General features: G+C 38.3%; 1 protein-coding gene across 1 annotated transcript; it reads right to left on the bottom strand.

Moving 5' to 3' along the window:
* Window positions 1–7,391: 7,391 nt before the first annotated feature.
* alkbh3 (alkB homolog 3, alpha-ketoglutarate dependent dioxygenase) lies at window positions 7,392–18,243 on the bottom strand. Its single transcript, XM_038705936.1, has 10 exons — window positions 18,150–18,243; window positions 17,255–17,340; window positions 16,961–17,070; window positions 16,840–16,874; window positions 16,639–16,686; window positions 15,360–15,463; window positions 13,437–13,525; window positions 13,125–13,334; window positions 12,317–12,415; window positions 7,392–8,591 (listed from the first exon to the last, which is right to left on the bottom strand). The coding sequence occupies exons 2-10, from the start codon at window positions 17,328–17,330 to the stop codon at window positions 8,466–8,468; spliced, it is 897 nt and encodes a 298-aa protein (XP_038561864.1). The 5' UTR covers window positions 17,331–17,340; window positions 18,150–18,243; the 3' UTR covers window positions 7,392–8,465.
* Between the last annotated feature and the right edge of the window lie 724 nt (window positions 18,244–18,967).

Raw genomic sequence — 18,967 nt, 5'->3', positions numbered from 1 at the left:
CCAGCTGAGGTCATGTTTTCCATTAGCCCAAAAGTAGAATAAGGCATTAAAATGAAAATATGAATGATTGACACGTGGAATGCTGCTGCTTTTAACCAAAAGGAGGAAATGGCTTTTACTGTTGAAGATTGTTGTAAAGCTTGTTAGTTTTGTTTCCATACATCATCTACCTCCATCCAGCCCCCCTGTACTGCCCCCACTTGTCATCCCAATGTTGTCACACTAATCACATATGGAAATGCATGCACACACAAATATTTGTGCACTATATGTCACGGTTTGGTGTGGGTGAGGCAGGTTGGAGGACCCAAACGCAGGAAGTGAGGCAGGAAGAGGTACAGTACAAAGAGGTTTTAATGAGCGAACCAAAAGCGAGCACACTTACAGGTGAGTGGCTGAATACAGAGTCCAAAAACTAAGGTAGTCCAAACAGAGATCCAAAGGGAGCAGTGTAACGCGACCGGGAGACACAGGCGACCTCACAGCAACTCCAGGAGACAGCATACAATGACCTGACAAAGACAAGATAGAAACACCAGGCATATATACACACACACAGGGACTAACGAGCAGGCGGGAGCAACACAGGTGAAGGACATGAGACTAACGAGGCAGGCAGAGAGAGACAGTGAGCAGAGGGAAACAGAGAGACTGACATGCAGGCAGAGTGACAACCGGGGGAACAGACAGAACACAGGTTACTGAACACAAAACAGACCAGAGTGAACACTTAACATGAACTAAGGTACAGGACTGGGAACAAGGACAAAGAACTAAAACGCAGGAACAAGAGTTAAGGCAGTGACTAAGAAACAATATAACAACTAGACTACCAAACCAAAGCAATATCAAATCAACACAGGACTACGAGCTAGAACACCAGACAAGACAAAAACACTAAGGACAAGGAAATGAGAAGAACAGGTAAACAGAAGGACACCAGAAATAAATGGCAAAAACTCAAACTCACAGGGAAAAACTACAACTCATGACACTATATTGATAAAAAGACAATCAGAAGATATATATTTTCTGATTATAGTTGATTTAGCTCATCATCTTTACATGGTAGACAAAAGCTATAATGTAAATACAAACAAATATTATTTTGTCCGACAATCCATTAAAACATGCATATTTCCAAAAGACATAGAACAAAGGTGATAGACAACAGAGATGGAGAGGTGAAGTTGAAGAGGCTAATAGGTGAAGGAAGGGGAAGGAGAGGAACAGGGAGAGGAGGCACAGTAAAGAAGAGTGAACTGAAGTCATGAAGCCCGGGGGAGGGAAGCGGAGTGGTGCTGGGAGGGTAAAGTGAATCGGTCAGCTCGTTCCCAGCTTCCCAGCAAATCACGGCATGACTTCAGCCTGCACTTACGACTATATTAAACACACACACACACACACACACACACCAAACTTTATTCATACAGTATACAGATGGGTGTGTACATTTGAAGATATGTATAAGTAAAATATCTCACTAAATCACTTCAATAAATGGAAGAGGCAGATCAGTTTAGGTTTCCCAATAAACAGCATTAGTGACATGAGTCTCCCGCCTAAATGAACACTCTGCTAATGTTGTTGATAATATGTACATTACAGTACAACACACCTGCAGCTTTCCCACACATGATGGTGAGGTCAAGACTGGCACTCACAGCATAGTTATGAACATTTTCCTGTAACTGCCAGTTGTTTCTCCTACTGAACAGTGATTTGTAGCATCACCCATCTTTCCAGCAAAACAAACTAAGACAAACTATGACAATGTGTAGCAAATTCAGTAATTGTGTGGTGACCTTTGATATATGTAGTTTCTGCTCTTTTAATGCAGTAGTTTCCCATCACTGTCCACTGTTACAGGCATCCTGGACAACAAGTCAAAATTCACAACTCCCAACATGATGCATTTTTGACATCAAAGATCACTGGGGATCGAGAAATGCATGCTGAATGGTAACAATGATTTTATCATTGTACTTCATTGTCTACAGCTACACAAGCAGCTCAGTGAGGCTGTAGCTAAATGCACAATACACCATGCTCACAATAACAATGTCAACATGCTAATGTTAAGCAGGTAATATTTAGTATGCTCACCGTCTTGGTTTACGTATTTAGTCATAATTTTACACAGCCGTAATAATAATCACCAGAACAAGATTTTAGGCTGCAAACTCCCCACACTGGACTCCATAGACACAAACTGTACCATATCACAAGCAATCAAGATCATGATGACCCTCTCCACCCATCTCACCATGTTTTCAGCATCTCCCCTCTGGCAGAAAGTACAGGTCACTAGGAGGCAGGACAGAACGCCTTAACAAGAGTTTCTCCCCCAAAGTTGTAAAGTTGACAAATACACAAAAGTCAGTCTAACTGTATGATATGTGAAGTTGTGTACTGTATGTTTTTACTTTTTCTAATGCACTGAGATAAAAAAAAAACTGAGATAAAAAAACAAAGAAAACTCAGGAGATCGTCATCAATCCGGGAATCGTGAATAGTTGTAAAAAACTTCATGGAAAGTAATATTTGTTTAAATATTTCAGTCTGGACCGAAGTGGTGGACCAGCAGACGGACAAACATCCCTAGAGCGACGCTAGTGTGGCTAAAATCACAAGTCAAGTTAAATGTTTTATTCACTGGTAAAAAATTTACTTTGATACTATCAAAAAGTGATCATATAGAGCTTTTAAGTGCCAGTTGAAAAAAAAACAAGTAACTTGCTTCAACATCTTTTACCAGTTTAACAAGTTCAGACACTGATTAATCTACAGCATATTCAACATTGTGCCGTATCAAAAATAGGCTTGCACTGAAAGTTTCATTATGCAAGTCAGTTTGTTACTTAATACTAACATTATGTAACACTGTTGCCTCTGTACTTAATATACATGGATATATATTCTCCACTGGATTAATTATAAATATATTGTGGATCAGGACTTCATAACGCCATGCAACCTAATCTAAAGCTCTGTAATCAAACACGTTCCAGTAGTTTACGGCTCACTGTCTGTTAATGTGAGACTGCAGAGACTGGTGGCAGGAAATCAGGTGGCCACAGTAACCGCCATGAATGGTGAACATTGTTGGACTGAGGCCTAATTGTGTGTGATCCATACAGTGGCTCTAATGGCTAAAGAGAGGGCTAAAAGGGGTTAGCAGCAACCACAGTTCTGATGCTGCTCCCGTAAACCCAAATGTCTCCTGCTCTGCGCAACAGGTGTCGGGATCTGGAACAGGCAAACAGTGGCTGACACAGGAATGCCGGGCAGCTTGTAACTTAGCTATCATGTCTCATTCTGAGTTCCTTTCCAGGCAGAGTGGAAAATGTCAACAATAACAAGAGCTGGGAAAAGAGATGCAGATTTAGGAAGACAATGTCTAATTCTGAATGTGCAGTGGGAATTAAGATGAATAAGCTACAGCGTACAGCTCTATATGTTTATTTGAGATTTTTCACTAACAACAGCTGCCTGCTTGATGAGACCCGAGCCTGAAGACGTTAAAACAACACTGCAAGGTTGATAATTATCCGTGGGTTCATTTTAATAACACCTTATATTACACATAATATTTCATGCTTTGTTGAACATTTTAATTAGTGCAGCATTAAACATTTTGCCATAAACAGTACAGTGCAATAGCAAAATTGTGAAACATTACTGTGCATTGAGGATATACCGAAGGCTTAAATGTATTAAACTGTAATAAGTAAGCAGGTGCAATATTTGGTACATGACATTTACAATATACAAACACACTAGCCCAAATATTTTGAACATAAGGCAAAAACTAAATCAGATGTTCAGCCCAGACCTGTTTCATGTTCAACAGTGTGATGTTGTCTTCCAGTACAAAATGTCCCAATCTGGGACCCTGGAGGCCCAACATCAAGGAGCCAGTAAAAGTTGGGCACAGCATGCAACGCATTTCTCACCTGCACTGCACCAGCAAAAGGCCTAGGACCTATTACACAACCTTCTGCACTCACTGTGGGTATTCCTCATTAACTCACCCCCTTCACACACACATACACACACACACACACACACATACTCGCAAAGGGTGTCTGCTGAACTTATTACACAGTATGAGTCCATAAATCCCCTTGTATATACTGAAATATATCCTGCAGTCTATTTTTCTGTCACGTGTTACCAACGCTGTTTGCTCAGTAATAGTGAAGGAGTATGAGGAGTAAAGAAAAGAGCTTTCAGGTTTATGATTCTTATTGTTGTTGTAAATTATTGCTAGCATGTAAGACTGCACATCAGCAGACCAAAGTAAGGCAAGAGTCAGATGGGTAGGCAAAGAAGTTGTCATGGTTACAGTGACTGCAGTACTGATGGAAATACATGGAAAATTGAGTTAAGCAAAGGTTACAGCAAGTTTACAGTGTCCTGTCAGTCTCAACTGGTGTTAAGTTTAAACAGCACACCTTCATAGAGTATTATAACACTAAATTTGTAAATCATACTGTGTGTGCTGTCACTTTATTATACTATCAACTGATCCTGGTCCCAGTCCACAGTGTTCATTGCAACAGTAATAATTTGTCTTTTTCTATAGATACTGCCCTGCAGACCAAAAAAAAAAGAACAGTAGTAGTACTTGTCAGCTACAGGTTTACAGTATTAATCAGTGTTAGGGCAAATGTACGTCCTCCCTACCACTCATTCACATCACCTACTCTGTCACTCTCCATCGTCTCTGCTGCATCTGCTGAAGCATCGCTAAGCTAAGATAGCAGATCAAAACAATACAGCTCTCAACCACTGTGTTGCCCATCATTGAAAGTGGAGACTGAATTCACCGTCACAGCTTTCCATGTTGGCCGGTAAAAAAAGACGCTTTGAGTCATTCAAGTGCATGGTGTAGTTTTATAAAGAGAGACAGCTTTTGTTATGTTTGAACCATTCTGCAAAACACAGTTTTGCAGAATGGTTAGATTGACTCCTGTTATCTTAGACTGACTCCTGTGACGCCCTAACACCAATGTAATTTCCAGAAAAACACCATCTTATGATCGGGCAGGTACGGTACATAAAACTCATTCTGGGCACTAAACTGTAGTGATCCAAGAGGCTTCATCAGTTCAGCTGACTGTTAGGGGAGTGATACACTATTCTGTGTGTGGCAAACTGATTATATCATCATGGAACGATCTTCAGTCTTTAATCCATTTGACTTCTTTCTGGCTCTTGGAAAGCTTTTTGCAACAGTGCTGGGTGTTAAAACTCCCATGTACTCCACCTTTATTGGAATTGTAGGACAGCTTGTTCCAGCCAGCTCTTATCTTCTGAGGGATAGTAATATTTATCTGTAACATGAAGCTTCAATATCTCCCAGCGGGTGAGTCAGGCTCAAGATCGTTTTGCCATGAAGAACCCTCAGACTGGAGCAATCCATTCGCCACATGCAACTATTAATAAACTATTGGTATGAGTGCACTTGCAGTAGCAAGCTGATGTTACATGGCCAGCTACATAATGTCTAAATATAAATAAGATATAACATATCAACAGGAATCACTCTTGGAGTGAGTCCAGTGTCTGGACACTTGACTGAATGTGTGATCCTCCGTTTACGCAACAAAATTGTTCAATGCAAACAATCAAAACATGTGAAATTATTATTATCTATATTGATCCTGGGTATTTCAGTCATGTCTACTGGGACTTGTCACTGAAAGCTGGGTACTTTCTCACACTGCTTAATAGCTTTACTGAATTTCTGCCAATGGTACAAATATCCCATGACTGTTTTGACATCATGGGTTGGCTTTTAAGAGAGTCTGTATGCTTGTGCTGTGGAGTTTAAATTTGTGTATGTGAATGAGTGTCAACACTTTTGTTACTTTGTGACTAAACTATACAAAAATGAATCCTGTAGATGGCATGATAGGAAGCATTTGCACAGTGACATATTTTTTGTAATGATGGCTCTATCCTACTGGTGATGCTGTGCTAGGTCTGCATTGCAGCTATCCACACTTTTTATCCATTTTAGGATTTCTTTTGCCTTCAGTTTGGTCTTTAGCAAATAAAATCAGTTGGATTAAGGTGGTGACTGATTTGGCCACTTAATAACATAAAAAACTCATCCTTGGTCGCCTTGTGTGTAGGGACTATTCACAAAAAGGATAATAGACAGAAGGATATAAAACAACCTTAAAGCTAAGAGTCAGCAATTTAACCTTACACTCAATTTAAATCCAATGTGCTGGATAGAACCAAAGTGATTTTTAAAAAAAACCCAACATAACTGTCCTCATACTTTCTGACTGCACTGTAGCACATGATAAAAAAAAAAACACAATATGCAATGATTAAGAACTGTTTCCATTAAACAACCTTATCACATCTTATGGGTATGATTGCAACAAAGGTTGCATAATCTTTCTTGTCTCTGAGATCCTGAAGAGAACATTTCAATGTTCCCTATTTTTGCACAGCACATGCACAGAATGCAGTATATTTCCATAAGAAACTTCCAATCACAACATGGTATTTTGTTTAGTTTGCCTCCCCTATTTAAAATGTTCAACGCCACCCCTTAAACAGTGCTGCTAAAAATCAATATTTTGCATTCCATCAAATAAGGTTAAATGTGTTTAACTGACAAAAATCTGTGTTTTTGGAACATAGGACACAATAAAAGAGAGATCGGGGGAACTTTCAGGTTTATTTCAGAACCACAGAAATCACAACACCTCTGTACCTCTCTAGTGTACAAAGTAAAGAGAATATCCCATCATGTGGGTAGTAAAAGTAGTATGTATCCCCCTTAAGACCTTCATCAATTCATGATATTTTAGATGTCAATGTCATGTTGGAATACAACCGAAAGTTGTTTTCCCATAAAAAGTTGCTCTGGTAATCTGCCAGAATGTCAATAATGCGAGTACTGTTGTCCCATGTGTTACACAAAATCAACATGGAACTGGGAGGAATTGAGACCTTAATTATACAGAAATTGCAATATCATAATTTGCAACTACACACTTTAGGTTTAAATTGTGTTAGTGATTTTGCCAAGAACATGTACCAACTGTTTAGTGCTTCCTTCCTGTACGTTTAGTTTATCATGTTGATTTCTGTGGGATTCTTCTGGACCTTAAGTCGTTAATGTGTCGCTTTAGCAACTTAAGCCCTGTGAATTTGTTTTTGTTTGATGTCTCTGTAGTATATGCATGGCCTTCTTAATTTAATTTGCATTGTGTGAAGTCCTTTGTAAATTTAGACACACCCACTGTTAGATTGGAAAAAAATGGAAGTTAGCTACAATTTCAACAGAAAATAGATAAATCCAGCAATGTACCGGATGCTAAAGGGGACAGTTCTAGAAACAATGAAATAATGTTTTCCACTGATTCATTTGGCAAAGAAAAGTTTTAATGAAAATGTTAGAACTAGTGTTCATATTGAAACAGCAGCAAGCTCTGTCACTGACATCAATGAACAATATGCAGGACTCATTGGTATCTTTGTTGCTTCAAATATAAAAAAATTCTTCACAACTGATCAACAACAAATTTTAGTGTCACAGATCAATCAATCAAAAAAACCCTTTCAAATTATAATGGTGATGTAAGTAATTTGCATTGGTTAGCTGTTGCTTGTATAGTATTATACTTTTTCCATTATTCAATGCAAACAATCAACAAGTATTCATTTCATACACAGTATATGTCATTTGTTGACAAAAAACTTAAACTATGCATCAGATGAAAGATTCTGGTCTTAGAAATGTTGTTCAATAGGACAATTAACTAATTCTAAAATTAGTTATTAAAGCAACTATGTTCTCTCCAAAAAGCTCCCCAAGATTAACAAGGCAGGAAATCATTTACATTTTAGGGCATTTCACCAAAAGTCACATCAACAGTGTCTTGTTGTGCAGTAAGCACTTGGGACACGGCCTTTCATAAAGACACCTTTCATCACATGTCATTTCGGTCAAAATTCAAGTTTGGAACACTAAACAAAGATTTTATCAGATTACGGTCTGAAAGTAACATAAACAACAACTCTGTCTGTGCTGAATAAATAAAGTGAAAGTACAATGCAGAGCTAACATTTTATCACGTCTTAAAGCCTTCATTATCACCCATTCTCCTGCTTTGCTTATCTGACAACTCTGATAATCACCACTGGTCAAGACTGCTGTGTTATTATGGTTTGTTTATGCAACAGGTGAATTCAGACAGAGCTGCAAATCTCCCTGTTTCACTGGGAGGAAGCTGTTATTCATACCGTGGCCTGTAACTCAGTGATGTGTTTGCAAGACTGAAGACTTTCAAACAGCTCAAATTGCTTGCAAACTCACTGAGAAGTACGATGACATTGACACAGAGCCTAGCATTTAGGCAAAATCTTTTCATCATCAAGTCTTGTTTACACTCTCACAGTTTCCTCAGCCCTAAGTACCAGCCTCTGAGGGGAGTTTATGGTTGCTTGGTTGTGAATCGCAGCTTGGTCCCCGCCCTGTGGCCCTCCGGCTCTGCGTAGATAGTTCTGAAGGTCAAGTTGATGCGTGGGCCTCGGTCATGGTACTCTTTAGCCACCTGATGCTGGTGGACACAGAGAGACAGATAAAAGATGTATTTTACATTTACACATCAAATAGTTACATCTTTTATACAGAGAGATTGCTATGAAGTTAAGAGGTAGTGGATTAAGGGCTCAGAGCTAGTTCTCATGGGAATATATATGAGAACCATATATCAGTGAAAATGACTGATCTTGGTTTTTGGTTGTTCTATAGCCTTTAAATTTATTTATGCAGTGATTTTTATGTGATACAGGTACAGGCTGTCCTTATTCAAGCTTGAGATCTGATATTGTCTTCACACTGTAATGAAAACATGTATCACAACTTTTCCATTTAAGAAAAAAATGTAACAGAGATTTCAATATAGATTTTAGTAGTAAAGTAAAAGTGAAGTTTAAAAAAATAAATAATTAAAACGTAAGCTGTTGTTACTGACAAAAAACACAGACTCATACAGGCATGCAGCTTGCATTAGAAAAAAAACTAATATGAGAACACAAGAAAAGAAGATCAATTCTGTGTTTCCTAAACACAAGAATATTTTTCTTTTTGCAGCTGACCTCTGCACTTAATTCGCAAGTCAACGACAAACACCATTTTCTTACCATCTGACATATGGGGTAAAAGTCAAATGTATTCACCTTTGCAAATATTATGTTATACGTTTTCTGGAATAGCACAGACACAAAGTTCTTTCTCCATCGACTTCAACTTATTTATGTCTAGACCTTTTGCACATGAGAGTAATTGCCTTGTTTTCCACACAAACCCCCACACACTCTCCTCCCTCACCTACATCTCAAAAGGAGGTGAAAGGTTTGCTTATTCACAACAGCGTCAAAAGAAAGAGTCTGGAACAGGCACAAATAACCCTGTATTCTTTTTCAAACAAATGAAGTACTTTAGCAAGACTGACAGGTTTAGTTAAATATTTAGCACTCACTTCCAAACATCTCTAACTGAGCCAGGAGATTTTATTAGGCAGACTAGGGCTGCAGAGACAGAGAGAGAATTAATGGGTGGTGTGATCTTTAAATGAGAGATGAAACTTTGTTGAGATTCTCAGGGAGGTGTCGCCATAAAACACCTGTGACCTTCTCCTTTTTTTTTTTCTTTTAAGCTCAAACCTCTTTCGCCGTCTCTGTAGTTCTCCCTCCCTTTATCTCTGTCCCCTTTCTTTCTCTCTCTCTCTCTCTCTCCCCCCGTTTCATTTTCACTTACTTATTAATGTGACAAGCTACATTGTTTTAACACAAGGCCTTGCTAAAACAACGTATAAAATACAAAAAGTCAAAACTATCACTACCTTTCTAGCAGTATTGCCAAAAATATCTATATTTTTGACTCACCATATGACAGACAGTAAACACACACACACACACACACTCTAATAGTAAGAAACCTTCTCACCACCAAAAGTGAAGGATGACTGTACTGGAGAGGTGTTTCTATTTATTTGTCGTCCCTATTTGCACACATGAGAATATTAGAAACACTTCTCAATGTCCTGCAGTCCAGCACAACACCATCATTTACTATGGCATTTCAGGCATCATAAAAGTAGACTTAATGGCAAAACATTTGCATAGGACTGCATTAGATTGTACATGTGTGGCTAATAAAGTGAGTTTGGGCTTTTAGGGATGGGCAGAGGGTGCCGCTGGATTTATAACACAAGACAAAAGAGTGTCATTGCGAAACAGCATGCAGCACAATGATCTTTTTTTCCACCAAATTAACTTGTTTTTATAATCGTTTGAAGCCAAAATCGGAATCGTGATTAAAATTTGATTAATTGCACAGCCCCAATATCAGTGACACTATGGTTTCATCATTTAATGTCTGACACTTTTCAAATTTTTGTCACATTGTTATGAAATCTTATTGTGCACCAAAAACCTTCTTATATTTGCAGGCAATTCAATAACTGATAATAAGGTGAGAATTATTTAGCCTTGTCTTTCACATTTGTATTAAAGTCTCACATACTCATATCATTCATATTTTCTACCTTTCATATATTTCTATGTATATATTTCAATTATTATTTGTCATTTAGAATACTTAATTTTAGACTGTGTAAGTAATCAGATTTTTTAATAATAATTACTGAATTTAATTACTTAAGGGCTCCATTCTTAGATTCATTCATATTTCACCGGATGTGAAAATAACAATAATTTTTCCACTCCTCCCAATGCCAATTTTTAAATTGGTACAGGAGTTTTGCTAAAATTAATAATAACTCTAATCTACATTTTGCTATATCACTGCTTTTACCTTTCTACACCAAAGTGTCTGTGGGTGTCCTGTACCCCTCTCACCACCATCCCCTCACCCTCATTTGCTTCCACACAATGGAACATGTATATGTACTCACATTGTTGTTTTTCTGCTTGATTTTTTTTGTTTTAATTTTACATTAGTGCACAACAGTTTTGCATCCTTGTTTCTTTTTTTCTCCTCAAAGTTTAGAAAAGGTCAAAATAAATAGTATGTCCTATCTTGCACAGACTTAAGCTTTTATCTACTCTTCCAAAGGCTAAAAATATTTTATCATCATGAAATTCTAACTATAACATATTCTCACTGTCAAGTTTGAACAATTGTTTTCACCAGAAACAAGCTGCAAACTCACACCCTCCATTACACACACGTAGAGTTCATCTAGTTTCATGCACTCATATAAACCTGGGCGCTGTCTGTGATTGTAAAACAAATGACTCATTATGCTGAAGCTCTGCTGTTCTCTCCGGGCCACTCCATCCATCCTCACTGTCTGTTGGTCAGAGGAGGAACCTAGGTGAATTGAACACAGGTCTAGCCTCTCACATTTGTTTAGTCAGAAACATATATACGCCCACACGAGAGGTGGGTACAGTAGTCAAAAACTGTACTCATGCACAATTACTATTAAGTAGAAGTAAAAGTAGTCATCAAAATAAATACTACTAGAGTATAAATGTTTTTTTTAATTATATTATTTGCCTGTTGTCTCCTATATTATATCATGATTTGGCAATCAAGGACAACTGGATTTTAACCTTCCTTGAATAATATCTTTATTCAAGAGCGTGACCTTTCAATTTGAGAGCAGGACTTTTTGATTTCGCGTTAAGATGTTGTAATTATTTCCCTCAAAACCTTGCCCTTGCACTCAAACAGCCCTTGCTTGCACTTAAATTTGCTCTGCTTCTGCTCAAACGGTGTGCTTGCACTAAGATATATCGTTGCTTGCACAGATTTCCTGCGCTCTAGCTTCAGCCCTTCTCCTCACGCTCAGGTTGTTTCTGTGCACTTGTGACATGTTTATCACCAAAGTCAAGGACCTTCACTAAGTGCTTTATTTTAATGGTGCTATTACTTCCACAAACCCTGTGATGCACATGTGATTTTTTTTACAAAAGTTTGTTTGGTACACACAGAAGAAGTCCAAAGAAGTTAGTAGTAGTGGTAACATAAAACACAAGAAACAAGACATACAGTACTGCTCAAGCCGTTTGATGACAGGAACCTCTGGGAAGTTTAGTGTGAAAACAGTATGGACTTAGCAACAAAGATGTTTCCAAAAGAAAAAAGAAAAAGCAACTAAAAAACAAACAAGTATCTTACAACACTTGAGCAGTCTTTAATTTCCACCTGATTCTAAACCGTCCCTGTGTCCAGTGGCTGATGCTTTTAAGAATAGCCATATTGCCTTGCCTGCTCGGGCCCTTGCATTTGATTGTTGGAGCGGAACCCTACCTGCCAGTCGTCTTGTGTGGCTCCTGTCATCAGCAGAAGTGTCCCGTGATTCAGAGGAACCCGAATCCGCTCTACGTAAGTGTAGTCACCATTCTCCTCCTAACACAGAAACAGAAAAGCACAATGTATAACTGTCCAATAACACACACACACAATTGGTACAATGTACTGTCACACGACTAAACACACATTTATGAACAAAGGAGAACAAAAAGCCAAATTTAAAGCACTTTCTGTTACCTGCAAATCACGACGAAATGCTAATACAACTGATCATGTCTGATGAAACGTGCCTCCTAAGAAGGGAATACTTTAACAGGCCTCTAAATACTCTAAACACAATACCTGCCTTCCCTTTGTTTCCAGTTTTTCACTACACACCACTACCCTCAGTTGTTTATTTTTATTAAGATTTGCACAACAGTTCTCCTTTTTTAAGTAATGTGTGGTAGAAGCAGGGGCTAGCCTCCCTGACTATGAGCCAAGTCTTAGTGCCTAAACAACTCATGAGAAACAGCAAAAGGTCAGATAAAGTGTCTGTAGGTTTTAGAAGGCCAAATCAAATACTTTGTAGACCACTTTAATGAATACTATGAGCTGGATTTGAGGCCAATATGAGGAATAATGAAACAACTTTTTCTTAACTATGAAGAATAAGAGCAGTAAAACAAAAGTACGCCAAGACATTCAGTGTTCATACTTAATAAGTATGTAAACAACATATTTGTTATGCTATATCTACTTCTAACATAAGAGGGCATATTTTTGAGCAAGTTAAATCAATTTTCATTCTCTTTCATCATCTCACCGGTGGAGGTTGCTTGCGGAGGCTGAAAACTCTGGTGTCGCCCAGACTGAGGGAGGCGATGGTGGGCTTGTCACCCAAAGAGGCCTCATCATCACTGTGCCAGCCAATGCTGTCATGGCCGTCCCGATACAGGTTACACAGCAGCGAGTTAAAGCTGCATCCACTCACCTGCTCCACTGCCTTGCGAAGGGTTAACAGCAGTGGATGCCACTATAAAGAAAAAAGAAAGAGAGATCAGCAGATAATTAAGAGGCAAATGAAACAATGAAACAACACCACAAGTGAAAAAAATCAAAAAAGAGTTTGTCTAACCTGTGTGTTAGCAGGCATGGTGGAACGAGCATATGTATAGGGCAACTCTCCATACCAGCAAGTCAGTCTTGGCTCCTCGTACGCCTCACCTGGACAAACACACACAAACAAATACACCTTTACCTCAAAAGAACCAATTGATACTATGGTCAGGACATTTTGCAACCCCTGTCTATAACCAGATCTACTGTAATTGTATGTAGTTCTCAAAGTTTAAACCATATTTATGTGACTATTGTAGGTATGCCGAGCTCTGTAAAATATTTATTATTGGTGCAATACAAAACAATATATATTTTTCTTTTTCAATTCCATATTTTGGGGAATATAAACACGTTTTAAACCTCTTTCTGTTCAAAGAGGATAAATACATTAAATAGGCTAAAAAGCATTGTTTCACTGCCCTCTCAGGCTGTAATTATCAAGCCTGTTTCACCTCTGACCACAACCAGCCTCACTGCTGCCTAAATCAAATATAATCAGGAAAAGTTTCCTGTCCTTTAATAATTAGATCAGGAAATGTCATAAGTAAAGGTCTGACCAAGCATTCAAAGCCTATTTTTCATACTCTATGCTACTTGTACATTTTGGATCAAAAAGTATTGATGTTTCAATTTCCAGCCTTGATGATATCTGAAAATGAATGTGGTGAAAATTGGGATTTATACCTTTTTCCTTACGGAGAGCAGCGGCTGTGAGCAGTTTTCATGAAAGAAAATAAAACTTGCATAGCCATCTCTATATTGCACCAGTAATTGGGTCACAGCAATTTTACCTTTAAAAGAGAATGGATCCCAGTCTGTTTTCATAGCTGCCTTTTTTTGCTGTCACAGCTTTGTTCTGAATGTATTCTTTTCCAGTTTTAACAATGTAAGGGACGGTAAACATCTAAATCCAATTTCTCTGTTTGTGTTCCTCTGTTGGTGTTTCTCTGGGAACAACAAGATTTCTTCTAAGAACCAATTCTCTGCCATTAGTGTATTTTGGCCAGCCCTCTGGTACAAGAAGATGGCGAAAACAAAACTAACAGTTCAAACAGCCATCGCTTTTTATAGAGCTGAATTATTCAGGCACGATGGAAATAATACTTATAAATAAGTGTGGTCATTTATCAACTTTCAAAAGCCTTACTCTACCCATAAAAATATGCTATCTGAGGGAAAAGATTAACAAAACCTTAACCAATTCACAGGATCCAATTTAGAGCCCTGAGCAATGGTCAGAAAAACTGAGTCAAGAGGGGTTTTAAAACAAGACAGGATAAAAGACAGAGGACATAGAAGAAACGACTGGTGAAGGGTTAACATCCTTTTCCCACAACTTCCTCTTTAACCCAAACATCACATGGACTTTGTTGACAACATCTGAGGAGTGATGGATTGAGATTACACAATTTGCCATTAGGTTCTGTGTTTAGAAATCATCTAAGATGACAAGAGCCAGCTGAGAGAAAGGCCAATTCTGAGGCAAAGTCTTGCTGCAGCTCAACAACAGGCTCTCTGTATAAATTCTGTCTGGGTGCAATGTGTGAGTTATTCTTTCCTTTAAAAAAAAAAAAATTATATATAAGCAAATAATGCAGAATGCCTTGCAGGAAGATCAGTAAAATATACTGTACTAACTTGAATGAAAAAAATCTGGCATGTGTACCAAACAATTACATATCACTATACAAATCCAGGTGCATATTTATTCTGTTGTTAATAACAAATTTAGAGGACTGTACTTTCTAATTTCTAAATGTACCATAAAAAATATCTCCAACATGAGGAAACTAAAAAGTTCAACACTGCACTGTAATGAAACTAGAACAGACCAAGCAAACCAGCAGCAGTAGGACAACCCTGTTCACCCCCCAGTTTACATCACAGGCTCACATTTGATCTAATCCATACTATTTATTCTTAATCCTCTGGTACCCACCCTGTCTGTAGTTGGTCTTTTGGGACCAGGGAAGCTCTGCTAACAGCTTACTGAACATCCAGTCAGCCTCTTCTGGGGGAAGAAACCCAGGCAGCAGCTGCAGTCTGGACAGATGGAAAGACACCCCATCCCACGCACACACATGCACACGCACGCGCGCGCACACACACACACACACACACACACACACACAGAAAAGTAAGGTGGATACATTATTAGCTACGGTATGTAGCTAATAATGTTTATATAGGAGAGTCCATGGTGGCCTTTGGGTTTAGGCTACCAATCAAAAATCCCAGGTTCAAGTCTCGCCATGGACCTTTTTCTCGCACATCTATATTCTCTAATACAGCAGGCATAAAATTCCCCCAAAATAATAGAGAAAAAGGATAGTCAAGAATACATAGGTTATGGTTTGTGGGACAGGAAACTAACCTTTTCATTCATCAGCTAAATACTGGTAATAGTGATTTCAAAAGTTCAACATCCCCTTTCAGTTTAAAAGCATAATAGCTGGTTGTTTACAACAATGGTGTTTGACTAAAGTTGTAAAACAACAAGCCAAAACGATTTGGCAAGTGGCTGTTGTTACGGACGGTCTATGCTCGTTTAGAACAACTTGTAAGACGTGTTTTTCAACCATGTTGGGAATCAAAAGTGTTTATCGTTGTTATCGGAACTGAAATAACAATCTTTTTTCCATTTCTCTTTCCATACTTATTTCCAACACTCTTCTCTCATCAATCCACAGTCATGGTCACAGAATATTGTCTATAAGGTTCCTATGACTCCAAGCCTTAGTTTCTTTGCTCTTGGCTGTCTGTAATTTTGGTTGCTCTAGGTATGTTAGTCTTGATGGAAGCATTAGCTCAAGGCTCAAGGCCTAGAAAGTACATTGAAATATTCTGGCTGTCCAGTATGTCAATGTTACTACATATTCAGTCTCTATTAAAAGCATGGCTCACTTCCATGTGTCCTTGTGGGTAAGGTAAGTGAGTTAGAGCTACATACATTATTGCTTGTGGGATGACTGCCATCTAGTGGACTTCAAACCCAATCACAGATCTTCACTAAATGCATTGAGGTTTCCAAAGAAAGCAGCAAGCAGTTCTGAAGAAGCATACTGGCCCTTTAGTGCCCATTGATGTTTAAATGATACACATTATCTAAGGTTAGTAGTGGGATGATGTTTTATTCTCCTCTTTTTTAACTGATTTAACTCTTTTCCATTTACAGTTCCCTCTGACTGAGGATACCCTCTGAAAAACACTGCACTCACCTGGACACTCCTGATGGTCCATGGCTGATCTCATGATCACCTGCCTGTCTGTCCAGAGAGAGAATAATGCAGGTTAGCCAACCTGTGCATAGTATACAATCAAATAATGAGCCAAAACATAAGATAAGAGAGAGACGCAAATTTAAAATAGACAAAACCTTGAAATAGTCTATCCAGTGAAGATAGAAATGTGTAACTTACTCCATCACCATCTCTGGTGGAACATCTCTAATTGGCTGCAGTGAAGAAAGCACAGAGCAGAACAGGCTGTAAACGGCCACTTGAATTACCCCAAAATTCAAAGGTGACGTTTATGGTTTACCTTGGTGGGCTGGTGAAACTCAAATATCTTAGGTGTTTTCTGTGGCCCAAATCCCCAAGAAGCAGGGACTGGCTCGACACCTTTGGGTTGTTGTGTCTTTGGGACGGCACCTGGAAAATATCAGGCAGGTTAATAGAGCTAAAAAAATGTGTTAGTAATGTGTAAGTTTATATGTTTCAGTCAGACACAAACAAAATGTTTACACATCAGCATCCAAGGCCTATAATTTCAGTGAGGAGCAGGCAGAGGAAGTCACATACTATTAATACAACAGTACGTTGACCCTTAAATTACCTGTTGGTCCCGAGTGCTTTGGCTGTTGTTTGGCCCAGGAGCCCTGGACTCTGGCACGCTGACGCTTATCTGACATCACATAACATCTGAGGGGTGAAAATGTAGGCAGCGATCCAGAGATTTCAATCCGCACTTTTAAGAATTTCATTTAATTTGTAAAAAAAAAAAAAAAAAACACAGAACCACAGAATGTGCAGCACATGGCTGTCTGCCCTGCACAGGCCAGCAGTAAGGTTATCAGTGACAAGGACTGCAGTGGCATCCAAAATGTGGAGAACTATGCAAATAATTGTTCTGTGTGAATGTGTGCTTAGTAGTTAACTGTTAATGCTTTAATTTTGTAGTCCTTTGTGATATTTATTCTTTGTTTTACAGTTATGTTATCCAGTATGTGCTTATTTATGTGTCTGTGGTTATTTTAATCTATGCATTCCATTAATCTATGTATTCCACTGCATGTGCTTTTATGTAGTTTGTCTGCTTTTGCTTGTTTTGTTTTTTTTTAAACAAAAAAGTAAAACAGAACAGGCGATAAATCCCATAGACAAAACAATATAACGTTACAGAAATGGTAACATAACTATTTAAACAGTAAGGTAAGTTACTGATAATTGTTTATCTTACGTTACATTTCAATACCACAGTGACAGAACATTTAACAAATTCTTCATGGACTTAATAATTTATTGATAATTGCTGAAGTTATCAATCAAATGGGTGTTTCAGCTAACGTTTTTTTAGCTAAAATGGATAGCTAGCTAACGTTAGGTCGCCCCTATGCTAAGATAGCTAACGTTAAACCTACTTCAGGTTACTTCAATAAACACACTCTAAAGGTCAGAATTTAAAACAAATAGCAGACTGACTAATGTTGAACCAAATATTTCAACGTTACCAGAACTTGCTGCGAAGACGTCTGACAGTCATGGCACGTGTGTTACAAAAAAATACGTCCTACCCAGAACTGAGATGTGAACATTGGTTCCGTCCCATCCTGTGATCTTCTTCGTCTAAATGGCGACTTGCTATATATATATTTATATACAGTCCATCTTTCCAGAGTTGTTTGCAAAAATTGTTTTAATTCCTTCATTCATTCCTTTAACACCAGTCTGACATTTGAGTAAGGTTTTTTTAGAGCATACAAACATGTTCCATTTCATTGCAGGCCTCACAAGTTCCAGTGGGATGTTTTACCAATAAGGTGCAGAGGTGCATTTAACTTTATGTGACCCAGTAATTCCACCCCCACTTTCTGCTGAATATGGTATGAAAGCCTTTCTTTAGTATCCTTGTCCCATACACTCTGCCACTGCGTCCTCATTTTGTTCCATATAAGCTTTTAATAACCAGATCCTTCTTTCAGTTTTATGGCGGTGCCACTGAACACTAAATTGTTTTGATCATCCCAGTATAATGGAATTGCTGCCCTAACCTGAATGCAAATACATTTTTTAGACTCCGTTATTCTACTCTAAGCTTCCTGATGTCCATCTGATGTTTCCCCACTCTAAAGGATATTTTTGGCCAGTGGTGGACAAAGTATTCAGATTCTTTACTTAAGTAAAAGTCCTAATACCACACTGTAAAAATAAAAGTAAAAGGTTCTGCATTGAAAATGTTACTTAATGTAAAAGTATGTATGTAGATATAATCAGGAAAATGTACTTCAAGTATTAAAACGTGCACACACACACACACACACACACACAA

The sequence above is a fragment of the Micropterus salmoides genome, unplaced genomic scaffold (genome assembly GCF_014851395.1).
Source record: "Micropterus salmoides isolate LMB-PRFRI ecotype aquatic unplaced genomic scaffold, ASM1485139v1 Ms_hic_scaffold_8, whole genome shotgun sequence".
NCBI classification, from domain to species: Eukaryota; Metazoa; Chordata; class Actinopteri; order Centrarchiformes; family Centrarchidae; genus Micropterus; species Micropterus salmoides.
Note: the sequence above shows the minus strand (reverse complement) of the source record. Positions and strands in the feature narration are given on the sequence as shown.

Bases quoted from the DNA above. Each gene is read 5' to 3' on its own strand.
- alkbh3 (XM_038705936.1), bottom strand. From the start codon at position 17,330: ATGTCAGATAAGCGTCAGCGTGCCAGAGTCCAGGGCTCCTGGGCCAAA. The intron at 17,071-17,254 runs GTAATTTAAGGG...GATATTTTCCAG, and splicing joins AAAGCACTCGGGACCAACAG to GTGCCGTCCCAAAGACACAA. The intron at 15,464-16,638 runs GTGAGTGCAGTG...CCATCTGTCCAG, and splicing joins GGACCATCAGGAGTGTCCAG to ACTGCAGCTGCTGCCTGGGT.